Source organism: Paroedura picta, chromosome 7, assembly GCF_049243985.1.
Source record: "Paroedura picta isolate Pp20150507F chromosome 7, Ppicta_v3.0, whole genome shotgun sequence".
NCBI classification, from domain to species: Eukaryota; Metazoa; Chordata; class Lepidosauria; order Squamata; family Gekkonidae; genus Paroedura; species Paroedura picta.
The window spans coordinates 56,333,764-56,358,814 of record NC_135375.1 but is presented as its reverse complement, the minus strand read 5'-3'; the positions used below and the strand labels follow the sequence as shown (position 1 = coordinate 56,358,814).

The window sequence follows — 25,051 nt, the reverse complement described above, 5'->3', positions numbered from 1 at the left end:
AAGTATTATTCTTTTCTGAATACAAAAACCATTTCAATTTGTTTGTTATGGCACTTCTCACAAGGGTTCTTGTGCTCCTGACAGAGGCTTTCTGGTTGGGTTGTTCTGGCTGTTACACTTCATTCCAAGATATCTCTTGCCCCAAAGGAACATTTTGTATAGGAAATTAATATTTAATCTTTTCCTTCATGGTGTTTTGCTTCCTGACCTTTATCAAGTATTTACTTGAGACACAGCACATATTTTTGTAAAACATTGTGTTCTCAATGTTAGAGGTCATCTGGCTTCTGTGTTTGGAAAACCTGTGAAATGACCGGCGACCATCTCTGGATATGCACAGAGACCATGAAGAAGAAAGGAGACTTCTTACCTAACTATTGTTCTTCATGACTGTACAGACATATAATATGTCTCACTAAACCATTAACGTTTCCAGACTATAAATTTGTAATTTAATGAGAAAGCATTTACCGCATCTACCCTGTTAGCCTCTGAGAATCCACCTAGAGAGGACCGTTCTGTCTACCTGAAGGGAATGCACAAGGGTTTACTTTTTTGCAGAGCTCTGTTATGTGATTTCACTAATAACCGTTAAAGGATCAGTGTTTGCAGCTACACATTCCTTCTGATTTTATGAGAAAATTGAGATTATGCTCAGTTCTTCCATTTAAATTACTTGAGTTTAAAAGTATTTAATGGTTGGACAATGACGTGGTCCATAGGTCAGGAGAAAAATGAAGAGGCAAACACACAAATGCCAAGTTGAACGCTGCATAACTATCTTCCTATTTTCTCAATTTCTAGTATGCTGCCTAGAACTGTATGCTATCAATATGTTCAATATGTTTTATTTTCTTTGGGATTTTGTTTTGCTGTTTTTTGTCTTAACCTAGTAAATCTGTTCCTAACTGAGTTAAAATATTCCAGCTCTAGTGCTCCTTGAACACTATGTAATTTTGTATTTCTTTAGACTTTTCCAAATAGATGCCAAGTAATTTTTAATGATTCAAAAGTAAACTGTTTGTAGCACCAGTACAAACAGTACAACCATTTGTAACACCAGGCCAAACAGATTCCTATTGTCCTTTGTTCCTCTGTTGTTTTTTTTATGTCAGCTGCAGCATTAGGTGGTGATTTTGTCCACAGACATTTGTATTTAATGCCGCTCTTTGTGCCAAAACTTCCTAGCTTATTATATCTCAGCTTGGAAAGCAAAAAACTACTCACAATTCAAATAGGGGAAAGAAGCGGCAAGGACTTATTTTTGTGGGCTAGCCGCTGAATATTGACCAGCTGTCTTCCTGAGAAAGAAATAGATGGTGGTGAATAAGCTAGGGTCTAGTTTTCCAAGAAGCTCAATGATTTTCCCAAATCAATACAACTCATCAGGCTTCAGAACAAAGGCTGCAAGGGATGTGACAGTGATGGAAGTGGCCATGTGTTCTTTTGAGTATTAAAGCACAACAGCCCATGGGGAAATTGTCCCTTTTCGGTTATGGTTTTTAGTTTTCTTTCTGTGGTCTTTTGTAAAAAAATCTTTGCTTCCCGTATCCTTGATGGCCAGACACAATAGCTTGAAGAAATAATCTTTCTTAAAATGTAACTACTGGTTATTCTCTCTCAGGCCAAGTAATAGGAATATTTCTCACAGGTCAGCCCTGTATTTAGCTTATGTATCCTACAATAATCTTTTGGAATTTATCAACATGCAGAAATCAAGTTTATGGCAAACCAAGCAGTAATTGAACAGCCTTTGTAGATATGATATGAAAATAAGAACAATGAGTTGTAGAATTTCTAGGGAATTTCCGCACAGGGTGCCAAATTGTGCTTTGTCTCCTATCCACAATTGTAGGATAGTAAATTCCGCTTTTTCACGCACCCGCCCCACACTGAAAAGCCTTCTTGCTTTTTTCTGTCGTCATGTCTCACCTTTTCCCCTCCTCACTAGCATTTTAAAAGGCACAAGAGAGAGTCACACACTCTTTACTCACTGCTCCTTGGCCTGTCAATCTCTGGAGGCTCTTAAAGCCACCAACATTCAGAGGCTGTCTAATAACATATTCCTCATGCAAAAATGCTCCCCGTTAACAAAAGCAAATTAATGCCAGCCAGATCACAGAAAGAGCTTTTTGTCCTTCAAACCTTTAATTCTTACATGATGTTTTCCTGCATTAACACCATAGTGTTGTGGGTTTCAAAAGTGTGTGGTTGTAGATACAGCACGATAGAGCATCAAGTTGGCCATTGCATTGCTTGTCACTAATGCTGCCATTTCCTTGGCTCCACTGCCATATTTCTTGAGATAAAATTCAGGGTGAGGAGACACAGTACTGTTCCAGATGGATTGATTGCAGGATGTGTAGAGTGATTCTTCAAGCATATAGCTCTTCAATGGGTCTCTTTAAAATAAAATTCCCAACCTGTTTTTCTCTGTTTACATACTGTTATCTAAATATAACATTTTCAAACAATATTTGCTAGATATACACCTAATTAGTAGGCACTATTACTGCAATCCTAAACAAGCTGTGATGGGGTAATTGGATTTAAGTTATTTTAGTCCAGCCTTTTTCAACCTTTTGACTATGGAGTAACCCCTGAAATTATTGTTCAGACTTTGAGGACCCCTAGAATTAGTGTCAGCTGGTCCCGCTTCCTTGTCATGCCCACCAGAAGTGACATCACCCACAACCTTCACCATCCTTTCGCTCCCTTCCGCCATCTTTACCTCTTCTGTGGTGACTCTGCCTCATGGAGGCCAAAAAGAAAGGCAGGAGTTGAGTAGACAGCCCAGACCCCTATAATATGCCACAACCAAGTGTCACCCTCCCCATTGATTTTTACACCCACCGAGTCTTCCAGATGGAGGTGGCCAGTTCCCAAAATTGTGGCCAAGTCCATAGACCCCCTGGTCAGGAATCCAGGCTTTAGTCTAATTGAAGATAACAGGACTGAAAGCTGTATTTGAAGTATTTCCAAACCAGTCATAGAATCATAGAGTGGGAAGGGACTCACAACTACCTGCCTACCCACAGTGATCCCAATTTCATGCCCAAGTGACTCCCCCCAAATAAAAAATCTCCAGAAGTAAGCCTGGCCTGAAGGGAATTCAATTACCATCCTAGGAAGGGCCTCAATAGACAAACACTGGCACATCCCTTTCTTGCCCACCCACTCACTATCTGCCTAAGTTCATAAAATCAGCATTTCTGTCAGATGACTATCTAACCTCTGTTGAAAAACTTCCAAAGAAGGAGTCTCCACCACTCCCGAGGAAGCCTGTTCCACTGAGGAACCACTCTGTCAGGAACGTCTTCCGGATGTGTAGCCAAATATTTTTTAAAATTAATTTCAACCCATTGGTTCTGGTCTAACTTTCTGGGACAACAAAAAAGAACCCTGCTCCATCTTCTGTATGACAGCCCTTCATGTATTTAAAGGTGGTTATCACATCATCTCTTAGTCATCTTCTCTCCAGACTAAACAGACTAAGCTCCCTCAATCTTTCCTCATAAAATGCTAAGATTTAGACATACGACTAGGTACTAGTTCACAAAGCATGATCATCTCAGACAGTTGCTTAGCTAGTAGGTATACTAACTAATCTGCTCTTGAATAAATTTTGTTGGTCTTAAAGGTGCTATTGGACTCTTTATTTTGTTGTGCTACTTCAGACCAACATGGCTACCACTTGAATCTAATCTGTTTAGTGTTATTGTGGCTCTATTAAAATGAGGAGGGGATCTGGCCTTTCATCTGGTACATTCTTTACCACCAGGTTTTGAAGGACTTACCTTTAGCTTTTTTAAATTATACCTGGAGACTTTGGGGGTAGAGCCGCGAGTGGGCAGGAAGGCACCTCAATGGCCTCCCTCCAAAGCAGCCATTTTCTCCAAGGGAACTGATCTCTGTCACTTGGAGATGACCTGTAAGATCAGGGATCCTCAGATCCCACCTGGGGACTGGTGTCCTTATAGGTTCCTTACATACCAATCATTCCATTCCATTTGTATCATTTTTTAAAAAATGTTTCTGCTCTGTACCACTCTTACCACATTTTTGAAAAATGGAAAAAAAAAGGAAAAAAATTACTAAATTAATGAGTAGTGGGGCCAGGTTGACTTCCCCTTTTAAGGGTTGAGGTTTGAACTCTTGTCTTCTGGCTATCCGTATTGTCATAAAAGTGTAAAGCAGTTTTGCTACTATATAATATTTAGGTAACACTAACATTGAAATGTCTGGAGCTCTGTGGCATATAGAGCAGAAGGGAACGAGGATGGTGTTTTCATTATATCCATTTCCCTCTGCCGCGCTAGTCTTTCCAGTTGCATGCTTCTCAGTGAAGCAGTTCATTTGCTTGACCCATTTCTACAGTAGTTTTGCTGAATTAATGTTCTTCCTTGCTTGCTCTGAGAGAACATTCCTGTGACTGAAGGCAGGAAAGCAGGTGTATGTAGTGCAATAAATGACCTCCTCCAGCTATTCTATAATCCAGAAGAAAAACATCCATCTCCATAGTTTTTATTCCTTGTTGCAAGAACATCTTTGATTTTAGCTTTTATTTAAAGCAGTGACTTAATCTGTTTATCATATATGGACTCTTTTTAAACATAAACTGAACTGGAAAACATATGAGAGTTGGGAATCCCATCTTCCTCTGGTTCCCATCCTGGGGAGAAGGTGACAACAGTGGCTCTAATTTCCCTCCTCCTCCCTGTTCACCTGCTATCTGCTGGCTCATGTGCCCTTGTTCCTGTCTGCATGCCTGCCAGTCCAACTCAGCTGGCAGCAGATTCTTCCCCCACTTTCAGCCCATGAGGCACTCCTTTAGTGAGTTGTACAAGCACAGATAACAGTCCTTTCTTGAAGAAGGGCCTGAAAGCCACTGCTTTCCCCCCTCTTTTCTCTCTCTTTCTCTCTCTCTCTTTTGTTTTTTTTACTTTTTTCCTTTTTTTCTGTAGGGTCCTCCATATCTACAGAAAAGTACTATTTCAGCCTGGGTTTTTCTATCCACATTGGGAGTAGATTCAGAATTAGATATAATTAAACTCTGTTATACAAAAATCTATATTTCATTGCATTTGGGGGCTCAAATATGAAAATTCTTTTCTGAAGAACATTTCAAACAGCACTCTTTGGCTCTCAAGACAGCCAACTTGGTGTACATTAAGAGTGGTAGCCTCTAAACTGGAGATCTGGGCTCCCTGCTCCTCTACATATAGCCAGACGTTTGGCCCAGTCATGGTTCTTCCAGAGTTCTCTCGGCCTCACCTACCTCACAGCGTGTCTGTTGAGACATGAAGGGTGTGTGATTGTAAACTGCTTTGAGGCTCCTTCAGGCTGTAAAAAGCAGGGCACAAAAAAACAAGCTCTTATTTTTTCAAGACTTTTTAACCAAGATGGCTCTACTAAGAGGGGTGGTTCTACAAATTCAATAAATCAAATTAACTATGATTTCTTGAGAATAAACTAGTCATGTTGTTGTTGAAAAGCCACAGCCAATTTATGGTGACCATGTAGACTCTTCAAGACAAGAGATGTTCAGAGGGGATTCACCACTGCCTACCTTCCATGTCCTTGGTGGTCTCCCATCCAAGTTCTAACCAGGGCTGACATTAACATCTGATATCGGATGATCCTGGGCCATCCAGATCATAGGCACATTAGTCATAGCAACATATGATAAATATCTGAAAAATAACCCCCCCACACACCCCTTCCAATCAGTTAAGCAGAGTGAACGTATTCAGAAAGAATCATAGTTTTGCTGCACATATATCAAATACCCAACTACTTAGTGTTTGAACTAGTCCTGAGGCTCACATTTCCTATTTGGAAGTGATCTGGACTCTACACCCCCCTCGGTGTGTGTGTGTGTGTGTGTGTGTGGGGTATTAGTAGCAGACACATGAGGAATTTTGTAGCAGATTTCCCAGATGTGCTTAAAATCAGTCTGGATTGGGGAAGTGTTCCAAGCAGCCAACCACATGAAGCTGAACTCATGTGGTTCTGTCATCATGCTACTAAAGTAACCTGTAAAGCAAGCCTCATTCTGTTCTCTGGGGCAGGAATAAAGTGCAGATCCTGGTTTCTCCAATTAAATTGTACCAGCTAGGCTTGAGACTCTGCAGAGCTTCTGCCAAATCCTGTTTTGTAGTGAAGGGCTAGATATTCATTAGTCTGCTGCTATATGTCCATGAAAACACACCCGTTGTTCACAGATCCACTGGGTATAGAAATGTTTACTCAAGTAGCTATATTTGCAATTTGTAACATTATCCAAGTTTTAGTAGGCTCTTAAATAGACTCATCCAGAAATAGTCACAAGAGGTTTGAACAGTTTAAAGAGGTTTGAATACTTTACTGTTGGGGGTTCACTTTAATTTGGTCACGGTTCACTACCAGAATAGCCAATGACTTTATTCTTTTTCTCTGTACCACTGTTCTGGGAATCTCCATATCTTCTAGTCTTTCTCCCCCGCCCCCTTGCACTAAATTATATTCCAGTGTTGTATTGACATGGCTGAATATAAATGCAATGCAGTTTAGCAGGCAGTAAGGTTTCATCATATTCTCAAGCCTGATTAGAGCAAATGGTTTGACTACAGAGATAGGAAGCATTAGGCAAGCCTGTATCACAGCTGGGATTATTTCTGGCTTGCCTCTCTTCCCTTACCTTTTCCCCTGCTCCTTTCACAGGATGGTATGGTGGTGTATCCCTGTTTCCCTTTGAAGTTTGCTTTTTGTGGCTTGTGCTGCAGTGTTCAACCCAGCCAATCAGATAACAGCATTCCCAGCAGGCACTAGCCAATCCAGAATTTGTGTTTGCTGGAAATATGAAGCCCTTAGGGGAAGGCAATAACAAAAGCCTTTCACTGCAGACAAATGTTAAGTGTCTGTGCAGACTTTTCCTGTTTTTAATTTTATTACTCCAAGAATGGAGGGTTTGCTGTTTCTTTCATGTTTCCCTTTCAAGCAATTTTAATTATACATTTGTGCTACATCAGAGGCTCTGGAACAAAGTAATTCAGCCTATTGCTTCTCGGGCTTAAAATGCAGTAACCTTCTGGCAATACAAATATATTCCAGTGCTGTAAATGTAGCTGACATGCTGAAGAATTTTAAGCAGTTGGAAAGGTCTCTGACACCACACACGGTGCCCTAGAGAGCAAATGATGAGAAAAACAGACCACTTTTTTCATAGTTTATCTGGTGTTGTTTAAACACACACCCTGAAAGTGGGAGAGTGGGAATAAAATGTGTTTTCCCAGCTGTTACAATTTGCTAAAAGCAAAATACAACATATTAAAATAAAGTTAATTTATCTGTGCAAAAATTTTATACTGTTCTTTAAATGTGAGTTTTATTAAACTAAAAGACTGATATTCATGCTTTCTCTGTATGGGAGCCTACTGTCATTGTAAAATAACAAGCTGAAATCATGCAGGGAACCATTTTTCCCCAGGATATGCTGTTGAAAATGCTTAAAGGAAATCCCTTCTTCCCTAGTACTTCAGCTAATAACATTTCAACATACTTTCCTGCTGCTAAAAGGACCCTAAGGAAATAAGTTGCAGGTTACATGTTTTCTTTACATTGGTGCAGCAGTCTAGGGAAAGGTTTAACGCAAAATTAGAAATCACACTGGTGACGTAAAGCAAACCGACAAACTGGAAACATGAAGCACAATGCCATCTTTTTTTATTTGTGTGTTATTTTGCTTGTTTTAAGAAGCCAGAATTGGAATTCGATGATGCAAAGGGGTATTTTGACTCATTCAGACCTTGTGTTAACTATTCAGAAAGTATTATTGTTTTAGGTTGCCTGTTTTAACATTCTGAGGGAAGAAATTACTGTTAAAGATATCGTTATATTTCTCTAACACACAAGCCTAATTGTTATAAATTGTCTTTGTACATAATCATTGCTGAAGGAAAAAAACAGATAGATCTTTGTTTAAGAAAGACTATTGAGTGGCATACTGATTTTCAGGCTGAATATATTCAGTGTCAAAAAAAATAGTCAAAGCTTTAGCAATGGCAGATACTTTAAAAGAATAAATGCATTATCTTTACCAAACTCTTATCATATATCGGTTATTAAGAATTTCAATATTAAAATGTAAATAATATATAAAAGTCATCTTATTTAATGGTATGCTACAATATATTTTGAAATATATGAAATCGCTGTTATTAATATCACATTGTTATTGAAGACAAAGCAGATTCTTCATAAATTGCCTAGTGCTTTAAGTACTGGCTATTGGCACTCCATGTATGCCAGTTGACTGCCAAACAAAAGCTATTATGCGCAATAATATCAAAATTAAGAAGTAAACGTTGCCTTTTTACTGCAGGACAGAGCAAAAACCATCTCTCAGCTGTATCTTGATTACTCTGTCTCTGTGTCTCTTGTGTCCATGTGCACACTCCCACGCAGGCATACTTTTCTGAGGCTTTTAATTGGAGGTCACTGAAACCTAAAAAGCCGAAGCTTGTAAACCAGTGGTCCCCAACCTTTTTATCAACGGGGACCACTCAACGCCTTTTACTGAGGCCCGGTGTGGGGGGGGGTAGTTTACTCCTCTACTCTCAACCACTGCCCTAGCGCTCTCTGATCGCTATGGTAATGTTTAAACATCCCTTCAAAATAAGATACAGACACGCCACAACAATGAAGTGTGTTGTAAAGGGCTGGGGGGGATGAAGTAAAGGGCCGGGGGGGGGGGAGAAGGCATCCTTCGGGGACCACCTCCAATTAGTCGAAGGACCACATGTGATCCGCAGCCCATAGGTTGGGGATCATTATTGTAAACCACAGCCCTTGAAAGCAAATGAAGCTTTGCTGGTTTTCTTTTTAAAAGGTGGCTTTTAAAAATTGTTCTATCTGTTTTTTGTTTCTTCTCTTCTGCAGGTGTTCTAGTTGTAAATGTTACATGGCGGAATAAAACGTACGTTGGAACGTTGCTTGATTGCACTAAGCACGATTGGGCCCCTCCTAGGTAAACAAATTTGCTTTGCTTTGCTTCCCCCTTCAAATTCTGGTGTGAAAAATAGAGGCTAATTTTAAAAATCCATGTAACTAAAAACCATACACAAGACTCTCAGATTCTGCATTACACTAAGGAAAACTTTTTATCTGATGTTAAAATGAATTCAGTATTAAAGTGTTCCCTCTCTTGCGTTGAGAGTTCTGTAATGGCTGCCTCAGCCTCAGAGACGTAGCCACCGGCGGCCATCCATCCAGAGAGGGTTCTCTTTTGTTGCTTTATTTATTTGATTGGCTTACTGAGAAGCAGTTCAGCTGGCTGTTTGCCTACTTGAATTAAGTAAGCTGAAAGAAAGATACTGTGACTTGGTTTTTAAGAGTCATTTTATGCTTTGTGCTATTGTTTTATCTTGTTTGTAATCAGCTGCAGGCACAGTATAAATGAAAGTAAAACTTTTGCCCCAATATGTATAATGCTTTTCCTTTTTTCTTCTTTGCAAAGTATGATAGCAATATTTCTTTTTCTATAAGATTTGTTGAGGCTGGTGGTATTTCTTTATGTGCTGCATGTGCTGAGGCCAGGGCAGAGCCTGAGTTCCATCCAAGATTCCTAATCCATCGCCCAGTCTTTCTTGCCTCTCTCTCTTACAGAATTAACGCCTGACCTCTCTCTGAATAAGCGGGGAAAGTTATAGAATAGAATGCCATCTTTTATTGTAATAATGGGTTATTTCTGGGATTTTATGTGATTTTACTTTGATTTTATATTTTATTGTGAACCGCCGTGAGACCTTTTGGCGAACGGCGGTATATAAATCCAATTATAAATAAATAAATAATTAATAAATGTTTTATCATATTTCCGTCCACTATCTAATTTGGATATCTGGCTTTGTTTCAACAGGTTTTGTGAGTCACCAACAAGTGATCTGGAAATGCGAGGGGGTCGGGGCAGAGGAAAACGAGCAAGGTCTGTGGCAGCTGCAGCTGCCCCAGGGAATGATGTTAGCTTTACTGAATCTAGGGGACTTCAGAACAAGAACAGGGGTGGTGCTAATGGAAAAGGGAGGCGGGGCAGCCTTAATTCAAGTGGCCGCAGGACACCACCAAACTGTGCCCTGGAAGATGTCAAAGTCAGCCCTTTGTCTACCAATAAGAGGAAAAACAAGCCACCAATGGAGCTAGACTTGAACTCCAGTTCCGAAGACAATAAATCTGGAAAGCGTGTTCGTACCAATTCTAGAAGCACTCCAACCACCCCCCAGGGGAAGCCAGATACTATTTTTTTGGACCAAGGCTGTTCTTCTCCTGTTTTGATTGATTGTCCCCATCCTAACTGCAACAAAAAGTACAAGCACATTAATGGGTTGAGATATCACCAGGCTCATGCACATTTAGACCCGGAAAATAAACTGGAATTTGAGCCTGATAGTGAAGACAAAATTTCAGATTGTGAGGAAGCGTTAAGCAATGTGGCACTTGAATGCAGTGAGCCAAGCACAAGCATATCCCATTTTGATCCGCTGAAGTCCCCTACATCTCCTTGCTCTCTCAGTACACCTGGAACACCCAAGGGGAGGAGAGAACAGGCTAGCCATGGCAAGAATTCTGGCAAAAAGAGAGGTTTGAATAGTGAATTGAACAGCTTACCCATAATTTCCAATATGACAGTGACTTTGGAGAACTGCTCAGTAGCAGATGGCAGTTTAGCTGCTGAAATGCCCAAATTAGAGGCTGAAGGACTGATAGACAAGAAAAACATTGTAGAAAAAGACAAAGGCAAAAAAGCTAGCCACTGCAAAGTGGATAAAAACCTTTCAAAGCTTAAAACTGCCAGGCCCATTGCACCAGCTCCAGCTCCAACACCTCCTCAATTAATAGCTATACCCACGGCAGCCTTTACAACCACCACTGCCGGGACAATACCAGGATTGCCCTCACTAACAACGACTGTTGTGCAGGCTACACCAAAGAGTCCTCCATTAAAACCTATTCAACCAAAGCCCACAATTATGGGAGAGCCAAGCACTGTAAGCCCGGCTCTCACATTACTCAAAGACAAAAAGAAAAAGGAGAAGAGAAAGCTGAAGGACAAAGAAAGCAAAGAGAGTGGAAGTCCCAAAATGGACTTGAAGCTGGGAAAGTTAGAGGACACAAAAGGGTCGGGGAAGGAGATTGCTGGACATTTTTTAAAGGAACACCTCAGCAAGAATGAAGTGCTAGCTAATGGACTGTCAGAGTCTCAAGAGAGTAGGATGGCAAGTATTAAAGCCGAAGCCGATAAGGTTTACACTTTCACAGACAATGCACCCAGCCCTTCAATAGGGAGTGCCTCCCGAATAGAATGCAACACTTTGGTGAATGGACAAGCTTCTATAGCACCCCTACATGTGTTGACACAGAATGGGGCAGAGGGTGCAGCTGCTAAAACAAACAGCCCCGCTTACTCGGATATCTCTGATGCTGCAGACGATGGTGGTTCTGACAGCAGGTCAGAGGGCATGAGGTCAAAGGCCAGCTCCCCTTCAGATATTATTTCTAATAAGGACAGCGTTGTAAAAGGGCATTCCTCAACCCCAGTACAACCACCCCAAGTAAAAGAGTCTCATTCACCCTATTACCATGGTTACGATCCTTATTATTCTCCAAGTTACATGCACTCTGGACAGGTCAGCACTCCTGCGGCTGGGAACAGCAATAATACGCAGGGGATGAAGATCAAAAAGGAGTCAGAGGAAGAGGCTGAGAAGAAAGACAAAGCAGAGCCTGCAGAGTCCAAGAAAAGTGAAGCCAGTGCCACTAATCTACAGCCCCAACACCAGTCAGTAATCACTCAACGACATCCTGCACTTGCGCAGTCACTTTACTATGGCCAGTATGCATATGGGCTTTACATGGACCAGAAGTCCTTAATGGCTTCTAACCCTACTTACAGGCAGCAGTATGAAAAATATTACGAGGACCAGAGACTGGCTGAACAGAAAATGGCACAAACTGGAAGAGACTGTGAAAGGAAAAATGAACTCCCTCTGAAGGACCTAGGAAAAGATGACAAGTTGAAAAATATCCCATCTGCCACTATCTCAAAAGCTCCTTCTACTCCAGAGGCCACTAAGAACAACCCTAAAATAGGGCCATCGGTCCCTAATAAAACTGAGGATACAAGCAAAACACAAATACTTTCCAATCATCAGCAACAACTTCAGTCTGATAGCTTCAAAGCAAAGCAAATGGAAAACCACCAGCTTATAAAGGAGGCCGTGGAAATGAAATCCGTTATGGATTCTATGAAACAGACTGGAGTAGATCCTACTACAAGGTTTAAACAGGTAAGATCATTGGGACTCAAATAGTTTTAATTCTTCATTTGTTGTAACTAGTAAATAGGTGACAAAATAACACCCCGTAAAACAATATTGATACAGCTTTTAGTGTGTATTTCTGGCCTTTTTCAAAGCCAGAATTTTATCACCTTGTTGTCTTTGTATAGTTACAATATTTTTAAACCCACTTGTTTAAATATGACTCCTGTGATTGTAGAAGAATCTCGAGCTCGGCCTCCATGGCAGAAGCCTATATAAAGGTTTAGTTTGTTTTAATTACCTGTGTTGTGAATGATCATTTTTGTACCATTGCACATAGGAAACCAACTTAGCTGGCATAAATTGAACGGAGTTTTGATATAAACTCTTAGCTCTCTGCATGATACTATCCCAGCAACATGGTTTTGTTCTGTATTTAGGATGATACTGCTTTATAGCCCAGAAATCCAGGTATTGGGTTGGATCCAGACTACATTTTCCATACACAGAAAAGGTGGAGTAATTTCCACCAGTTCCCTCTTTTTGGTGCAGTTCCCTGATTTGCCTCTCTTAGACCTTTTATGTACGGTAGCAGCCAGGCCACTGCCCATGCATGCATGCATGCATTTATTTGTTTGTTTGTTTTAAAATTTGTTACCTGCCACTCCTGGCAAGCTGGCTCATGGTGGGTTACACAGCAAATTAGTACAATAAAACCCCAGTAAAATCCCCAGTAAAACCCAACAATTACAAGAATACAGCAACAATAACAACATGGCGGCAGAAAATAAAAGATGTAAGACCTTCCTAAACAGAGGGGCTAATAACTGGGTAGCAAGGGAGTACAACAATGGCCACATCGATTATGGTAACAATGTGGCAGTGTGTCTTTTCGGGGTGGGGGCATTTAATCTCTCTCCAGCACTGGCCTCATCCATAGATCTGGTGGAAGAGGCCTATAGAAAGCAGAAAGCTCTCCCAGGGCCCGCAGCTCTTCCAGGGGCTCATTCCACCAGGTAGGAGCCAGGACCAAAAAGACCCTGGTCCTGGACGAGGCCAGGTGAGTTTTTCTGGGGCCAGGAACAACCAGCAAATTGGTACCTGCAGAGCACAAAGCCCTGCAGGGGGCACAGGGTGACAAACGGTCCCTCAGATACTTGGGTCCCAGACCAAGAAGGGCCTTAAAGGTCAAAACCAAAAAACTTGAACTCATCCAGGCTGCAGCTGGCAGCCAGTGCAGCTGCCTCATCACAAGCTGGATATGAGCCCTCCAAGATGTTCCTGTGAGGACCCTAGCAGCCATATTTTGTATCAGTTGTACATTCCGGGTCAAGAACAAGGGCAGGCCTGTGTAGAGCGAGTTCTGGAGATGACTGTCGTATGGATCACCATGTTGCTGCATTTTTGTTGTTGTTATGTGCGAAGTCGTGTCCGACCAATCGCGACCCCATGGACAATGATCCTCCAGGCCTTCCTGTCCTCTACCATTCCCTGGAGTCCATTTAAGTTTGCACCTACTGCTTCAGTGACTCCATCCAGCCACCTCATTCTCTGTCGTCCCCTTCTTCTTTTGCCCTCGATCGCTCCCAGCATCGGCTCTTCTCCAGGGAGTCCTTCCTTCTCATGAGGTGGCCAAAATATTTGAGTTTCATCTTCAGGATCTGGCCTTCTAAAGAGCAGTCAGGGCTGATCTCCTCTAGGACTGACCGGTTTGTTCGCCTTGCAGTCCAAGGGACTCGCAAGAGTCTTCTCCAGCACCAGAGTTCAAAAGCCTCAATTCTTTGACGCTCGGCCTTCCTTATGGTCCAACTTTCACAGCCATACATTGCAACTGGGAATACCATAGCCTTGACTAAACGCACTTTTGTTGGCAAGGTGATGTCTCTGCTTTTTAGGATGCTGTCTAGATTTGCCATAGCTTTCCTCCCCAGGAGCAAGCATCTTTTAATTTCTTTGCTGCAGTCCCCATCTGCAGTGATCTTGGAGCCCAGGAAAATAAAATCTGTCACTATCTCCATTTCTTCCCCTTCTATTTGCCAGGAATTGAGAGGGCCGGATGCCATGATCTTTGTTTTCTTGATGTTGAGTTTCAAGCCAACTTTTGCACTCTCCTCCTTCACCCGCATCAACAGGCTCTTTAGTTCCTCTTCATTTTCTGCCATTAGAGTGGTATCATCTGCATATCTGAGGTTGTTGATATTTCTCCCTGCAATCTTGATCCCAATTTGTGACTCCTCTAATCCCGCATTTCTCATGATGTGCTCTGCATACAAGTTAAATAGGCAAGGCGACAGTATACAGCCTTGCCGAACTCCTTTCTCAATTTTGAACCAGTCAGTGATTCCATGTTCAGTTCTCACTGTTGCTTCTTGGCCTGCATATAAATTTCTCAAGAGACAAATAAGATGCTCTGGTATTCCCATCTCTTTAAGAACTTGCCACAATTTGTTGTGTTCCACACAATCAAAGGCTTTAGCATAGTCAATGAAGCAGAAGTAGACGTTCTTCTGGTACTCCCTAGCTTTCTCCATGATCCAGCGTATGTTGGCAATTTGATCTCTAGTTCCTCTGCCTCTTCGAAATCCTGCCTGTACTTCTGGAAGTTCTCGGTCCACATATTGCTGGAGCCTAGCTTGTAGGATTTTGAGCATAACTTTGCTAGCATGAGAAATTAGTGCAATGGTGCGGTAGTTTGAACATTCTTTGGCATTGCCCTTCTTAGGAATTGGAATGTAAACTGACCTTTTCCAATCCTGTGGCCATTGTTGAGTTTTCCAAATTTGCTGGCATATTGAGTGTAGCACTTTTACTGCATCGTCCTTTAAGATTTTGAATAGTTCAACTGGAATGCTGTCACCACCACTAGCTTTATTGTTACTCAGACTTCCTAAGGCCCATTTGACTTCACATTCCAGGATGTCTGGCTCCAGGTCAGTAATTACCCCATTGTGGTCATCAGGTATGTTAAGCTCGCTCTTGTATAGTTCTTCTGTATAATTTTGCCACCTTTGTTTAATCTCTTCTGCTTCTGTGAGGTCCCTACCATTTTGGTCCCTTATCATACCCATCTTTGCATGAAACGTTCTCTTCATATCTCCAATTTTCTTGAAAAGATCTCTGGTCCTCCCCATTCTATTGTTTTCTTCTATTTGTTTGCACTGTTCATTTAAGAAGGCATTCTTATCTCTTCTAGCTTTTCTCTGGAATTCTGCATTCAGTTGGGTGTATCTTTCTCTTTCTCCCTTGCCTTTCACTTCCCTTCTCTCCTTAGCTATTTGTAAAGCTTCCTCAGACAGCCATTTTGATTTCTTGCATTTCTTTTTCTTTGGGATGGTTTTAGTTGCTACCTCTTGTACAATGTTGCGAACCTCCATCCATAGTTCTTCAGGCACTCTGTCTATCAGATCTAATTCCTTAAATCTATTTGTCACCTCCACTGTGTATTCGTCGGGGATATGATTTAGTTCATACCTGAGTGGCCTAGTGCTTTTCCCTACTTTCTTCAATTTAAGCCTAAATTTTGCAACAAGAAGCTCATGATCTGAACCACAATCAGCTCCTGGTCTTGTTTTTATTGACTGGATAGAACTTTTCCATCTTTGGCTGCAGAGCACATAGTCAATCTGATTTCTGTGTTCACCGTCTGGTGATGTCCATGTGTAGAGTCGTCTCTTGGGTTGCTGGAAAAGAGTGTTTGCTATGACCATTGTATTCTCTTGACAAAATTCTACCAGCCTGTGCCCTGCTTCATTTTGTACTCCAAGGCCAAACTTGCCTGTTATCCCGGTTATCTTTTGGCTTCCTACTTTAGCATTCCAATCCCCCATGATGATAAGCACATCATTTGTTGGCGTTGCTTCTAGAAGGTGTTGTAGGGCTTCATAGAACTGATCAACTTCATCCTCTTCAGCAGCAGTGGTTGGGGCGTAGACCTGGATCACTGTGATGTTGAATGGTTTGCCTTGGATTCGAACTGAGATCATTCTGTCATTTTGGGGATTGTATCCCAAGACTGCTTTTCCTACTCTCTTATTGATTATGAAGGCTACTCCATTTCTTCTGCGAGATTCTTGTCCACAGTAGCATACCTGATGGTCATCTGAATTAAATTCACCCATTCCTGTCCATTTTAGTTCACTGATTCCTAAAATGTCGATGTTCAGTCTTGTCATTTCTTGTTTAACCACGTCCAGCTTGCCTTGATTCATGGATCTGACGTTCCAGGTTCCTATGGAATAAAAATCTTTACAGCATCGGACTGTCTTTTCGCCACCAGTTACTTCCACAACTGAGCGTCCTTTCGGCTTTGGCCCAGCCGCTTCATTCATTCTGGCGCTACTCGTACTAGCCGTCTGCTCATCCCCAGTAGCATATTGGACACCTTCCGACCTGAGGGGCTCATCTTCCAGCGTCATATCGTTATGCCTATTGGAACTGTCCATAGAGTTTTCATGGCAAAGATACTGGAGTGGTTTGCCATTTCCTTCTCCAGTGGATCACCTTTTGTCAGAGCTCTCAGCTATGACCTGTCCGTCTTGGGTGGCCCTGCACGGTATAGCTCATAGCTTCACTGAACTACGCAAGCCCCCTTGCCACAACAAGGCAGCGATCCTTGAAGGGGGTGCTGCATTTTACAGATTACCAATAACCGACATATTTAGGATGGTGTTGAAAAGATTGTTGAATGAAGAGCATATTGAATTATTTGGTTCAAGATTGGGAATCTCCAAGTGTCCTGTGCTTTCAGCATGTTTACAAGGCCATTGTATACCCTCTGATTTTTCTTGCTTCGCATGAATCTCAGATTTTTCCATCTTCAGTGTCAATTGAAAGAAACTGAGAACCCACACACATAATTAAGTATAAACTTGAGGTGAAAGAGTTGAGAGAGTTGTTCATATAAATCTTCCCTTTTTGGAAGTCTCTGTGGCTCAGAGTTCAGAATTGTATGTTATGAATAACTAAGATAAGATACTAATTCTGATTAAATAAGGTCTTAATTTCTTCTTAATTCACTGTGTCAACTTTTGTCTTGATTCACTTTGGCATTAACAACTTGAACCTGTGCTTGGTTTAGTCAGAAGCAAGTCCCACTTGAGTTCAGTGGGGTTTGCTTCCAGTTAAGTAGGCATACAATCACAACTTTACAGTTATACACTGGAGAAGGTCGGTGTTACTTATAGTGCTTAATTTGAGGATAACTTTGTAATTTTTTGCTTTGTGCTGGTATATTGCATATATATTGGATATACTTCAGTTTCCGTGCAAATGTGTAGTTTTCCCCTTGGGTCGAGGGACCAATAAAAATACCTCCCCATCCCATCTTAACAACTCAATGTGTGGAAATAATACATCTCTACCAGGGCACTACCTTTTGTGTCTCAGTGCCTTTTTGTACTGCTTGCTTGCTTTTTTCAGTGACTACATTTTGACCACAGGATAGATTTCTTTGGCTATGTAGACTGTTATTTCCAAACGTAAATTTGAAGGAAATTGAGGGTTTGTTTCTTTGTTTGTTTCCTCCTTCCCATATCAGGACCCAGATACAAGAACGTGGCATCATTATGTTTATCAGCCAAAATATCTTGATCAACAAAAAACAGAGGAACTGGAACGTGAAAAAAAGTTAAAAGAAGAGAGCCCTAGAAAAACACCTAATAAGGAAGCCTCCTTTTCCAATCTTCCTGTCTCATTAAACAGCATTAAAGAGGAGCCTAAGGAGGTCAAGCGTTCTGATTCCCAGCCACTAGAGGAGAACAAGATAAAAAATGATGATCGAAAGACTCCTGTAAATTGGAAGGAGTCCCGGGGTGCTAGAGTGGCTGTCTCCTCTCCAATGACTCAGCATCAGTCATATATCCAATACTTGCATGCTTATCCTTACCCACAGATGTATGATCCCAATCATCCTGCATACCGTGCTGTGTCTCCTGTCCTCATGCACAGCTATCCAGGTAGGTACGGAGTACATCTAGACATACGTAAATAGTGCAGGAGCCCATATATTTTGACACAGCCTGTTAGCAGCAAAGGAAAATGAGAAGCTTCACATTGACATTTGTTCTGCAGAATTCTAGGAATGATGTAGATTTAACACAAGCTGTTTCTTTTTACGAACTGTCAGCATTCCCAGATACAGTTTCCACAACCAGTGACATTCTGCTATGGCCATTACACTGACAGATAGTTTATTGCCTATAAAAATATTCTAAGCACTTACTGTCAGAACCATTATAGTTACTATTCCTTTCACTTAAGAGGACCTATAAATGTTTGAAATGGCTGTAAACTTAACCCTCTCTATACCCACATTCATTAGATTGAATTATCTTGGGGAGGGGTGGTAACTCACATGTAAAAAACCTTTTCCTATCACATGACTTAAATTTGATGCATTTGGACTGTCCACCTCCCATGTAAACGGTCAATTGATGCGTCATTTATTGTTCATCTGCAGGGGCCTATCTCTCACCAGGGTTTCATTATCCTGTTTATGGGAAGATGTCAGGGAGAGAAGAGGTGGAGAAAGTCAACACCAGCCCTAGCATCAATGTAAAATCAACCACTGAATCTAAAGCACTGGATTTGTTGCAACAACATGCCAACCAATACCGCAGCAAGTCTCCTGCTGTAAGACATCTTTTCTTATTACTACAAAATTGCATGTGTTCAGAAAGATATATTGGGGACAGGAAGACTGGAGGCAAGCAGCAGGAAGTATCCTGGGATTTCATCCTTCTACTTCTATGTAATGAAATGACCCTGTTCCTCCTCAGCCTGCTAAGCTTTACCAAATATACCCTCTATGGCTGCCTTTTCACCACCTTAACTATTGTTGCTTGCTATAGCTAGTTATCAGTCTGTGATAATGTATGTACAGGAATCTATCGGGGGGGGGGGGATGAAGAGACATCAGCAGCCACCCGGAGACAATGTACAAGGGTCCTAGGCCAGTTTGACTGGGGCTGACAAAGGGGAACATGTTTGTTGTCTTCCTGTTATACATTTGAATTGATCATTATGTCAAATGGGGCTTTCTGTAGATTTGGATGGAAATGTATAGGTACAGAAAGTTCAGACCTTGCTATACTATAGTAAAATATTCTTATTTTGAGATATAAAATGAAAGTTGGACTGCATCACTGAAATACGCTGCCATTCAGGATACATAGGTTTTAATTTTTATTTCTGTATTAATTTCTGTGGATGAATTGGGCACTCGGTTTTATGATTTAAATGTGTACATATATATTGAGCAGAAGGATAATTAGATAAGATCTGCAAAGTTTTTGCAGTTTCACTATCAGAATATGAAATAGGTTTGTAATTTTGAATAAGTCAGAACACATTTTAATTTCTGAAACAAAATCCACTTATCCTAACATTCAATTAAAATGGATATTCTGCCTCCCAGGCCAGCCTAGTACTGATTTTGTTCCCAGTGTAAAATAGAATGGCAGTGGGAACAAGTTGACTCACAGGGCCAGAGGTGCAATTTGGACTTGCCAAGCAAAATGTAAAGTAACTGAGGTCCAAAGAGCTGATGGGTATGGAGAGGGTGTGAAACTCTTCTGCCGCACCAACGAATCCTCTGATCTCTTGCTACAAAAGGTAGCACCAGGCCTCCTGAGAAATGGCGGCTTTCTCAAGATAGAAAGTAACCTAAGTAATGACTGCAAAGAACCCCAATCTAATGTGTGCTTGATTGTGATCTTCTGCATCCTGAGATTATGTTGACTGTTTTAATACTTTTTGATTGCCAGCCTGTGGAAAAATCTACAGCTGAGCGTGAGAGGGAAGCAGAAAGGGAGCGTGATCGGCATTCGCCATTTAGCCAGCGGCATCTTCATACACATCACCACACTCATGTTGGAATGGGCTATCCATTGATTCCAGGCCAATATGACCCATTTCAAGGTGAGTCTGCTATGGAGCTACTGAAGTGGTTGAACTTTATTGATTTGATTTCTATTCTGCCCTTTTCCAAAGGCTCTGGGCAGATTACAACATAAAACAACAATTGCAGATAAAAATACATATGATAATACATAAGATAATAAAATCATACACTGGCCATTCATAAATAATCAGTAAAATATGAAGAACCGAATGGGTGGATGAGTTCCAGGAGGGCCAACAGAACAAAATCAGACAATGTCCTCCCTGAACAAGACTGTCTTGCGAGTCCTGCAGAAGCTCAAACCTTGTCTGGGGAGGCATTTCACCAGGATGAGACCAAAGACCCTTGTCCTTGTGGTTGCCAAGTGGACCTCAGGAGCCTGACATCATCACTTAGCTGTGCAATGATGAATGCAGCATACAAATGGAATTATAGTGAAAGAGCTGATCCCTCAGATATGATGGTCCCAGATCATTTAGGGCTTTAAAAGGAAGTAACAGCACCTTGAACTTGATCTGGAAATAGATAGGTAGCCAGTGTAGCTGTTGCAGTTTAGGACAGATGCATGCATCCCAGGTTACACCAGCTTTATTCTCCACTACATTTATCGACATGATATGAAGATTAATCCACATGTAGGTCCCAGAACAGAACACTTTTGCTAATTATCTTCTCTAAAGATCGCATAATACTATTTTTAAAAAACAGTAGGTTATTTTCAGTTTTGCTTGATGTATTAGATTGTTGGACATGTTCACATAATATAGGTGGGAAAGATATGCTCTGTGAGTTCATAGTAAATTGGTGAGAAAACAGGTGATTTTTTTTAAAAAAGAAAAGAAAACCACTTTGCATAACTTACCTTGCATAAACAGTACTAAAGACATGATATGAAGTGATTTCTTTTCTATTGGAACAAAGATGCATGTTAAAAAAAACAAATCCACAGTTCAGTGAGTCCTAATATTCTTAGAGCTATAGAATGTGGCTTATAGAGAGAGAGAGATACCACATATCATTGGAGGTACAAATGGCTACTTAGTAAGGCACAATGAAAGCCATTTTCTATGACCCTGCGTTCTAGCAATCTGAAAAACAGATTTTTCTCACCTGTATCAAAGAGATGTTATTCAGTTTGGCCTAAATGGCATTAATTCATTATGTTCATTCAGAACCTTAACAGTTTCTTTCTTCTGTAGAAATCTTGACTGTTTCAAATGCAATTCAGTGGCTCCAAATGCCTTGTGGGATACATTATGTGCATTCAAAAGGAAAAATGTTAAAATGATAGCTATTCTGAAAGTATTATGTTCTGAGCAGCTACCACATCATTGCTGTAACTCACTGTGACTTTTGATTCTTGTTGTTTCCTGGTGCCTATTATTTCTATAGAGCTTCCTATTCAAAAATTCATACAAGCCATTTAGCACCATGCAGTGTGGCACTTGTAAAAGAATACAATAAGGCGGAATGCCTTCTTCCCTGTATAAAATGCCTGTTAAGGAAAAATCTTAAGAAGGCGTGCTGGTTAGAACAGGCAGGCCAGTTTTTCTCCTTCTGCTTGCCTGCAATAATTATGTATGCCTTTTGCACAAAGGGCAGCAGTGCTGTTGTGATTCTTGTCTTGTTAAAACTGAGGACCACAGCTATTGTCGACTTTCTGAAGTGCCAGCAAACTGAGAAAATGCATCCATTGAGATATACTGTTTCACCTTTCCTCCAGGGCTGACCTCTGCTGCCCTTGTTGCCACTCAGCAGGTGGCTGCTCAGGCATCTGCATCTGGTATGTTTCCTGCACAAAGAAGGTAAATACCCTGTAAACCTTGAATTATACTCATGCAGACATCTTAATAGGAAGGAGAAGCAGCAAATTGCAGGTTTCAAGAGTAAAGGGCTGCATAGACTGCAGTCTTTAGAGGGCAGCTGTTTATTCATTTAATAGTGGCATTATTCTCTCTAGATAGATAGTATGCTTTTTTCCTGTGGAGCTGTTACCATTGCACAGATAATTAATCACCAAAGCAGACTATTGTCTCCTGAAATATTTGTACATATCTTACCAATCATGTCAAAGCAAGTCATTTAGCACTCCATGGATTAGGGGGTTTGGAGAGGGGCAGGCTCTGCTGTTTTTGAAGTCAATTGATTTTGCCGTATAGATAGATACATGCCTTTTTGTAATCCAGATGTGCATCTCTTTCTTATGTCTTGATTCACAAAGTATTAGTAGAAAATTGGGGGGGGGCACTTACATTCACATAATCTGTGATGTGTATTTCTTAGTAAATAATTTATCTGCTTTTAAATAGGACTAGTTTCCACCCTTTCTAAGGAAATGGAAACCTTATCTATAATTAAATGCAAACTAGCTTGTTGCAATTTATAATAAGCCCGTGTAGTGTTGCTGCAGTATTATTTGATTTGATTTGAATTTAGCTGATGGATGATTTAAAAGATTGAATGAGACATTATTCTAAAATCTGATATTTTCCCCCCTTTTCCGTTTCAGAGAATGATGATTTTGGAAATCTACGTAGTCATGTGACCGGATCACATGAAAAAAGCGCTTTATTACAGACATCAGTTCCATGGTGTTAATTTGAAATGCCTTAATGGCAGGCAAAAACAAGTCATTTCATTTTTGTAAATTGCAGATTTTTATCACAGAGTTACAAATGTTGCTGTATTTAGACTTCTGTTTTATATATATATATATATGCTTATATAAATATATATATATATATATTCTTTACTTTTTTGTATCAGTAATCAGGCTCGCACACAGGGTCTGCTGCTAAGTTGTAAACCACAATGAAAAAAAAAGTGTATTTGTCTTGTTTAGAAAGTGTTAACCACAAAAGGTCATTTCTTTTCCTTTTGCTTTTTTAAATTGTAAATAACTAATGTTATGTATCTGTGTGCCTGAACCTTGTATACCCTTCTAATATTGCCCACAACCCTCAATAGAGGCTAACTGTGATGACGACAATGACACTTTGGTACAATTTAGATGTCTATTTGGTGGCTCTTATTAAGATGCATCAGTGTAAAATGTTACTGTATTAACCGTTCATTGTAATTGTGTATTGTGAAGAATATACATTTGGAAGGCATGGGGTTGCCAGAACCACATAAACTGTTGTACATAATGTATAGATTTTAAATGGGGAAATAATGAGCATCTGTGAATAATGAAATGTCCTTTTTATAATCTTGAATGGCAAATAACCCAATAGCCTGCATACCAGAAGACGTCTGTGATTGTTCTATTACTTGAATAGTCCTGCAGTCTTTTTTTTAATGTTTACAATTATCCCGTTTTAGAAGAGAGACTTTAATGCCATTGCCTGGTTACTTGTTTTATGCTGTAATCTAGTTTATTTTATGTAAAATGTATATTGAATGCTTTCATTTTTATACCTGCCTTAAATAATTTGGCAATCAGAATTAAAAAATGCTGTTTTTGTACTTTTTGGTGTTACATGATTGATTTATAAGTCGCTAAGTACTAGGCATGTTCTAATGTATACAACGTCCATTTTAAAAAGGACTTCTTTGAAGAACAATTACTGTACGATAAAGGGACAGTATGAGCCCTGTTGTTCCCTTTCCTTTCTACCACATAGCATTAAACTGATAATGGCATGCATCCTCAGCCTCCTCAGGAATCCTGGAAGTTGTTATGCTATGAAGCAACCACTGGAAGTCATTAGACTTTTCAGAAAACAGCCATGTTTTGTTCCAGTGTCCATTGAGGGAACAATGATAATTAGTTTAATTATTCCCTAAAAATGTTCTACAGCCTATTGGTATTTGGGTGGGAAAAAACATACTCCCATGATTAATAAATAGTTATGGTTCAAAGACAGCTGAGTTGTAAAAATGTGTCAAATGAGTCATGACGGTAAAACCCATTTTTTATTAGATTTTGTCCTGTCTTTCCTTTTCAACAAGGCAGTTAACAAACATACTCCAAGTTTCAGATCAGTGTTAAATAGCATGTTAGAACCCTGCTGGAACCTGTAGTATAAAAGCCCAAGACCTAAAAAGCTATTCCACAACACTCGTACTTGGTACTGATCAGCCAGATAGAAATTAATCACTGCAGCATATCAAAAACTCTTCCCTACCAACCACTCCCAACTACTGGCTAGATTTAAGTTAAGATAGAAAGGGATAAAATATAGTGGGCTAGGTTCTTCCATCCAAAACAGTTGAACCCATGGATTCTAAGTTATGTCAGGTGCAAGCAATTTTTTCCGCAAAGTGCTTAGCACAAATATCACAGTGAACAACTGAATGTTCCAACCCTTATCATCAGAAGCATAATGGATAATCTCCCTCAATGGTCAGAACAGCTTGGCTGGGTATTTTTCATTCAGCAGCACTGGCATCATGATTGTCATAGAGTATGACTGAAGATTAGCTCTAACCTGATTTGGTTGGATTCATTTAAAATTTCAAGTCACCTTCCACTTGCACTACTGATAATTTCACTGTCAGTAAATCAAGCGGCTAAGAGGTTTCTATAAGAGAGAACACTATATTGCAACAAGCTGGATATTATTCATGCTAAGAGAGAACCGCCCAGATCCACTTTGAACTTCATGACTGAGCATTGATTTTGATGTTAAAAAATACTCCACCTTACATCAAAACCATTAGGCATGTCCATTGTTTACAGCAAGTGTTGAAACAAGCAATGATATTGTGAGGTTGTGGTGATACTACTAATTTAATCTTGTAATTAACATTTACTGAGGAATTAACAGTCTTATGTGCGTGTTATGCAGAATAGTAGTTCTTTTTCTTTATTTGCCCAGTTTGTACCCAACCTAAGAACAAGAATTCTTTA

At 40.4% G+C, this 25,051-nt stretch overlaps 1 protein-coding gene across 5 annotated transcripts in view; it reads left to right on the top strand.

The window, feature by feature from the left end:
* ZNF608 (zinc finger protein 608) overlaps positions 1–23,664 on the top strand; it is a 156,781-nt gene extending 133,117 nt beyond the window's left edge. For 4 of the 5 annotated variants that reach the window (XM_077344432.1, XM_077344433.1, XM_077344431.1 and 1 more), the window contains 7 exons: positions 8,920–9,007; positions 9,899–12,323; positions 17,833–18,250; positions 18,754–18,926; positions 20,060–20,213; positions 21,920–22,001; positions 22,706–23,664. In XM_077344432.1, the coding sequence (XP_077200547.1) occupies positions 8,920–9,007; positions 9,899–12,323; positions 17,833–18,250; positions 18,754–18,926; positions 20,060–20,213; positions 21,920–22,001; positions 22,706–22,712 (3,347 nt within the window). In that variant the 3' untranslated portion in view covers positions 22,713–23,664. Of the gene's footprint in view, positions 1–8,919; positions 9,008–9,898; positions 12,324–17,832; positions 18,251–18,753; positions 18,927–20,059; positions 20,214–21,919; positions 22,006–22,705 lie in introns of those variants that run through there. The other variant, XM_077344434.1, reaches the window with a different exon arrangement.
* The last annotated feature ends 1,387 nt before the right edge of the window (positions 23,665–25,051 follow it).